This window comes from Solanum tuberosum, unplaced genomic scaffold, assembly GCF_000226075.1.
Source record: "Solanum tuberosum cultivar DM 1-3 516 R44 unplaced genomic scaffold, SolTub_3.0 scf00205, whole genome shotgun sequence".
NCBI lineage: Eukaryota > Viridiplantae > Streptophyta > Magnoliopsida > Solanales > Solanaceae > Solanum > Solanum tuberosum.
In genome coordinates this window covers 1,039,763-1,046,806 of record NW_006239130.1, presented here as the reverse complement: position 1 = coordinate 1,046,806, position 7,044 = coordinate 1,039,763, and the positions used below count along the sequence as shown (strand labels likewise).

Below are 7,044 nucleotides of genomic sequence, written 5' to 3'. Positions count from 1 at the left end.
TATTTTTTTTTGTCTATATTGTAATTTAATTTTTGTATTTGAAGAAAAAAATTTGGTCATCTATAATAAGTTTTACAAGAATATTAGTGAAACATAAATAAATTTGACCATCAAAATAATAAATCTAAATTAGTCATAGAAACAAAAACAAAAGTTTAAAAAAAATAATATATGTTTGAGGAGGATTAAATATACTCATATGGGATTATATTTTTTTTAAATAATTAAAAAAATTAAACTAAATTAATTTTTTCACTTACGTTAGAGGAAAAGGGTATATGTGAGCCATTTGTATAACAATAAGGGTATATATGAGCCAATTTTATAACGAGGGTATATCAGCTCTAAATGACAAAGTTGAGGGGTATATCAAACCCTTTTCCCTAGATTTTAACTCCCAGATCTTACTTGTTGTTTGTATTAACTGGAGTTATCACCTATTTTACTTTGCAACTCTCTTGCATCTTCTTGATGCTTTTTAACACAATCACTTACTTCATCAAAAAAAAAAAAAGATCCATGTTAATTGTCTTCTGTATTAGTTAGCTGCTGATACGTGTTTTTTTGATGAAGTAAGATGTTGTATTAAGAAGGCATCAAGGAGATAAAAATTACATACATAAAAACATGGTTAACTCCTGAGAACAAAAACACCTATTTAATCAGGGAGTTAACCACAAGCAAAAGAATGGTCGCTAAGCCATATTGAGGGAGCTAATGAAATCTAAGAGGGGTAATATATCATCTACAGGGATAAGTTGCTCCAATGGAAGAGATTAATAAGGCAAAAGGATTTCAAACTGCTAATTGGAGTTGAGATACCATTAAAACATCTGAGATTCCTTTCCTTCCAAATACACCAAAACATACATGATGGAATCATCTGCCAGGTCTTCTTGATGGGGCTATCAACTTCTCTAGGACTCCAACTCTTCCAACTACTTCTTTGACATTTTGTGGGAGAATCCAGTTGATACGTGTATAACAAACTGAAAAATCAAAACCCTTGTTCGTCTCCAAATCATTGAAATTTCTTCTGAAATTGATGCTCCAGACCCCATTTACTCTATTCGCAGCCTATGTAGATGCAGCACTTGAAGCCAACGTGAATAAATTTGGAAAGATAACCTTCAAAGGTCCGTGTCCTAACTCCTATCCAACTTTTCTCCCATTACCCACCCTGATCCAGTAATAGCCTTAAAGAGAGGCTGCGGAGATCTAATGTCCTTTCATACTGACACCCCATAGGATGTTCCGACTTCTCTAGTACACTATTGCCCATCATTACCATAGTTGTTCTTGATAACATCAACTCAGAGCAGTTCCACCACAGTAAAATTCCATAACCACTTCATCAACAGGCTTTCATTTTGTTGTATGATATTTTTAATCCCCAACACTCCATTTTTTGTCTTTAACTAAAGACTTCTAGTTCACCAAATTAAACGACTTCCTTTTCTTATTACCTTGTCATAAGAAGTTCCTCCTAAGATTATCAATTCTTTTCTCAATTTGGTAGGCATTGGAAACAGAAAATCACACACGCGGGAAGTTAATTCAAGACACTATTAATTAGAACTGATCTCCCACCCAGGGAAATATATTGTTTCTTTTACCTGGCTAACTTTTTTCACATTTCTCCATCACTATTTCCCAGATGCTAGCAATTTTGTGCTTGACCCTCAATGGAAATCCAAGATAAGTAGTTGGTAAGGTACCATCTTGGCATCCTAAGATAGCAGTCAGAATGCAGCAATCAGTGACATTATTAACTGGATATAAGTGACTTTTTCTCCAATTAATGGGAAGCCTAGACATGTTCAAAAAGCACTAGAATCAACCCTCAGATTTTTAGGTTGATCAACCTCAGCATCACACATCACCAGAATATTTTATTTTATTTTTGACAAAGGTAACAGTTTTGTGTATTAATCTTTAGCACTAAAGGCTGGGATCCCAAATTTACATCATGGAGCTACATACAGTTGCGTGTATTTAAAACAAAACTAAACTAGATCCTACATCTTACAAAGGACCTAGGATATCTCTAACCGCTATAGGATCATCTACATACTCCGAACTGCACCAATAGCAAAAAGTGATTATGCAGTTCATTTTAATCCTGTGTAAAGGACTACTGATACTCTCAAAGCATCTCATATTTCTCTCCTTCCATATGGTCCACCAAATCACTGCTGGGACAATCCTCCATCTGCTTTGGTCTGTACTGCCACTGCCTTCATTGTTCCAGCTTTCTATAGCCTGACTTGCCCTTTTGTGGCATGGTCCAGTTTGTGCCCCTGAAGCTGGTAAATAAGTGCCACAGTTGTCTAACCACCTTGCAATGAAGAAACAGATGGTTGATTGTCTCTGCCTGTTGCTCACAAAAAAAAACATCTAGGACACATATGTACTCCCCTCTTCATTAGATTCTCCTGTGTTAGTACCGCCTCTTTAACTACCAACCAAGTAAAGACTGCCACCTTATATGGAATTTTGACTTTCCAGATAAGCTTCCAAGGCAAAAATCTGAGTTGAGTCCCCATTTGATTCAGGTTCTTGTAGGCAGAGCTAACTGTGAAGATACCTTTGCTGTGATGAATCCACGTAAGAGTGTCTTCTCCCTCTTTCAATCCTCCAAAATGGTCCAGGGTGCCATAAAATTCAGCTAGTCTATCCACCTCCCAGTCTTGTATCATCCTTCTGTATGTTAAGTTCCATCCATGGATGGACCAAACTTCTTGCACAGTGGCCTCATGTTGCTGATTCAACAAGTAGATGTCTGGAAAGAGCTGTTTGAGGCTGCCATTTCCTAACCAATTATCGTCCCAAAACAAAATCTTTCTTCCATTGTTTACATTGAATCTAGTTCTTTGAAAACAACAATGCCACAAATTTCTGATTGATCTCCATAGGCTAATACCATAGGCAGAAGTCACTTCCTTAGTTTTCCAGTGATCTATCTTCTCATACTTGGCCTGAATCACTCTAACCCAAAGAGCCTGCTCCTCTTTAGGAAATCTCCACAACCACTTCATCATAAGGCTTTTGTTCTGTTTCTTCAGGTTTCTAATGCCTAACCCACCTTGTTTCTTTGAAAGAATTACAGTCTTCCATTTGACCAAATGAAATCCTTTGTATTCTTTCTCTCCATTCCACAAAAAATTCCTCCTTAATGCATCAATTCTTTCCTCCACCTTAGGGGGGAGAGGAAAAACTGACATCAAATATGTTGGCAAAGCATCTAAGACTGAGTTGATCAGGGTCAATCTTCCACCTCTAGACAAATACTGTGCTTTCCATCTAGATAGTCTTCTTTCACATCTCTCCAGCACCCCATTCCAGATTTCATTGGATTTGCTTTTGGCTCCCAAAGGCATCCCCAAATATACTGTTGGTAGTTTACCTATTTCTCCTCCCAAGATCTCTGTCAGATGCTGCATTCTGTTCACCTCATTAATTGGAAAAATAAGACTTTTTCTCCAGTTGATATGGAGACCTGAAGTTGCTTCAAAAAGAATGAGTATCACTCTCAGGATCTTAAGTTGGCTTTCATTTGCATACAACAGGTGAGACATCTCTAAAGTATTATGGATGTTGTTATGAGATTTGAAACCTTTTATCCAGCCAGTCCCATATGCTAAGTATTTTTAACCATTATAAACAGGAAAGGAGAAATAGGGGGTCCTTGTCGTAGACTCCTTTGAGCGCAAAGAAGCTCTCTAGTGTTTCATTGACTAGGAAAGAATGCTTATGCAAAAAATTATCCAATTGAATCCATTTCCTACCAAATCCAATATTTCTTAGCATGTTGATTAAGAATCACCAATTAACATGATAGTAAGCTTTCTTGATGTTGAGTCACATAATTCTCCTGGAGCATTACTTTTCTATCTAGAATCTAAGCATTCATTGGCAATGAGAGTTGCATCAATGATTTCCCTACCTCTACTAAAAGTCATTTGTGCATTGTCCGCCAGCTTGTGAATCACCCTTTTAGGTTTCTATATGAGCAACTTTGAAATGATCTTATCAAAGCTACCAATTAGACTTATAGGTCTAGAATCTGTCAATTCAACTGCAGCACTCTTCTTTGGAATTAATGTTAGTTATGTAAGTGGGCATTAAAACACTTTTCAAATTTCTCTGGGGAATGAACAGAGGACTCCTGTGATATCTGCTTGGACTGTTGCCAGCATATCTGGTAGAAACCCATAGAAAAATCATCTCATCCTAGAGCTCTATCACTTGCACATTGTTTGATGATACCAAGAACCTTTTCTAGTTTATCTAGTTTAGTTTTGTTGAGTATACTCAACTGTATGTAGCTCCATGATGTAAATTTGGAATCCCAGCCTTTAGTGCTGAAGATTTATACACAAAATTGTTACCTTTGTCAAAAAAAAAAAAAAAAACTTTTTCTTCAGATGTCCTTTTGAAGCCATAATTCCTCCTCTGATTTGATTTTTGAGTAATCCCCCCTGTTGAGTGTAGGTCTTCATTTTCAAATACAACCTCTTAGAAAATTCCAATATTTCAATCGTGATCTCTCCTGGTTCCTGTTTCATGACTCCATTGACTTCCAATTTCCCAATATGATTGTGTCTTTTGCAAGCGTTGGCCATCTTATGGAAGAATTTAGTATTTTGGTCACCTTATCTAAATCATAAACTTTTTTATCTTTGTCTTTAAGAGATCTATAATCTATTCATATTTGGGTAACTGTGCTGGTACCTTATTCTTTGTAAATTAGCCCCGACTAAAAAGTCTTCGTAAATTGTGTTGTTTCCCAGTGCCATGTCCAGTTATGCTAACTGTGCTATTACCTCATTATCTCTGTGTTCCAGTTTGCTAAAGTTGCATTTGTTCCACTCCCTCAGCTTACTTTGCAACAACTGTAATTTTTTTATAGAGCACAATCTCATCAACCACCCCAATAAAGGAAAGGCTTCAAAAAGTTTCTATCTACATACTTCTCTTTAAAAAATCCTCACAAAATAGGCACCTATAAAGACTTCCAATAAACACCATTCGCATGAAAAATGTTTCAGTCTCTCTATGGTTGTTTAACTCTGAAGACGAGTATTCAAAAGTATCAAAACTCAACTATCGCGAGCATTACACGTCTCCATAGTAGTGACAAAAACACCACCAACATAGAACAAACTCTATTGCATTAATATGGAAATAAAATCTTCCCATTATTAGCAATGGATGCCCATACATACTTCTATTATATTGTTTGCACTCAAACTACATAAGCTACACTCAGAAGCATGCCCGACATTCAGCCTTTTTTTATACAGAAAGGTCCTATATATTTCATGCCATTAAAATTAATTTCTTAACCCAAATACCAAAAAAAATGCTACATTGGTTGTGAAATCCATATTAAGGTAAAATTACCAGCTTCTTCAGGATTTGTGGCTGAACAATCAGCAAGCTTCCCTGGAAGAGAGGATGATCTTAAGACACTTTTCTGTCTCACCAACTCCCGAGCCCTCTTTGCTGCAAGAGCTGCCTACATAAGGCGCAATAGATACAACTGGTAAACCATTTTTTTACAACACCACTCGAAGTTCTTGAGCGGCCAACTTAGTCAGCTTAATCATACAAAGATCAATCTTGTGCATCTAACAACTTAGGTACCTTTAGAGCATTTAGTGACTTGGAAAGAATCGAATCTAGCACATCTGGATGCAATTCCAGATACTCAGTCAGATACTCTTGAACTGACTGATCGACCACCTTTCTAACCTCAGGATTTCCCAGCCTAGTCTTCAATGGATATACATAGCATACATAGACAATGTCAGCAAGAAGGCATTTGAAATTTTAAGGCTTTATAGAACTTTTATACCATAAAACTAACAAATATTTCAATCATGAAAGGAGAGACATACCTTAGTTTGTCCTTCAAATTCTGGATTCGGAACTTTAACAGAGATAACACAAGTTAATCCCTCTCTCACATGCTCGCCGCTTAAGTTTATATCCTTCTCCTGAATAATATTAATGAACAAAACTTGAGAGTAACCCAAATATCCCTACTTATAGGTACATTAACCAGAGACGAATCAAGCTAACACAGAAGATTTAGGGTATTTACTAGTTTGATTGCACTCAATCAATGTGTCAGAGGGAAAATGAACGGCAAATTTGAAAAGCAAATTGGAGATTTCAACTGAGTTTTAATTTGTCTTTTCCTCTTTGATTAAATGGATTTCTTTTTTCTTTGTGGAAGGCATCAATTAAATAGGATTTATTTTAAAGACAAAAACACCTTCTCTTACCAATCCTTATGGTCATTGATATTAATAATTTGAATGAAAAACTAACAGCCGTACAAAGACCCCGTGACTAAGATTTCGTGATAGTCCAGAAAGCACTGCTACTGTAGTTCTATAAGATGTGCGCATATAAGCAGTTCAAAGCTGATGAATTTAGTAAGAAGGCAAAGCCAGCACTACCAAAGTTCATTGACTTTGCACACTTGTGTTCACCTAATAATGTACTCCATCATAATTCCAAACATTCTACTTTGCTTGTTCCATATATTTCACCACTTTTCCTAAATCAAAAGTCTCCTGTCTGAAAAAAACCAAACTAATACCACTCAATGTTATAGTGGTGTTGGTGTGGCAAGAACTAGACCACTATTTACACATCTCAACTTCCATCTGAAATAGATTCCAATTAACTCTAATGCATAGACTATTTGAAAAAATAAACTTTCCTGTCTTAATATGTAGTCACAATAAAAGATATCTAGATTACGAAGGAAGGAGTAAATTTTTTAGTTATTGCAATGGAAATTCTTTATTATACAAATTTAACTGATTTCATATATATAACTACAAACTCTTTAGGTTGTAAGATGGTAATCTAGATAGATTCATACAACTTTAGGATAATCCTCTAGCTCTTGCAAACATCAAACAATGAGAACATAAGGTGGTTGCTGGTGATGAAGTCAGTATTTTGAAGGCACTAAAGCTCCAAGGTGTGGACTGATTTTTTTCGAATAAAACAAGCAAAGGAATT

At 36.0% G+C, this 7,044-nt stretch overlaps 1 protein-coding gene across 1 annotated transcript in view; it reads right to left on the bottom strand.

Annotated features, from left to right (window-relative positions):
• LOC102597444 (DNA gyrase subunit B, chloroplastic/mitochondrial) overlaps positions 1 to 7,044 on the bottom strand; it is a 30,557-nt gene that overhangs the window by 5,327 nt on the left and 18,186 nt on the right. Inside the window, exons 12-14 of the mRNA XM_006355704.2 lie at positions 5,904 to 6,002; positions 5,650 to 5,778; positions 5,407 to 5,521 (exon numbers count right to left, since the gene is read on the bottom strand). Of these exons, the coding sequence (XP_006355766.1) occupies positions 5,407 to 5,521; positions 5,650 to 5,778; positions 5,904 to 6,002 (343 nt within the window). The remainder of the gene's footprint in view (positions 1 to 5,406; positions 5,522 to 5,649; positions 5,779 to 5,903; positions 6,003 to 7,044) is intronic.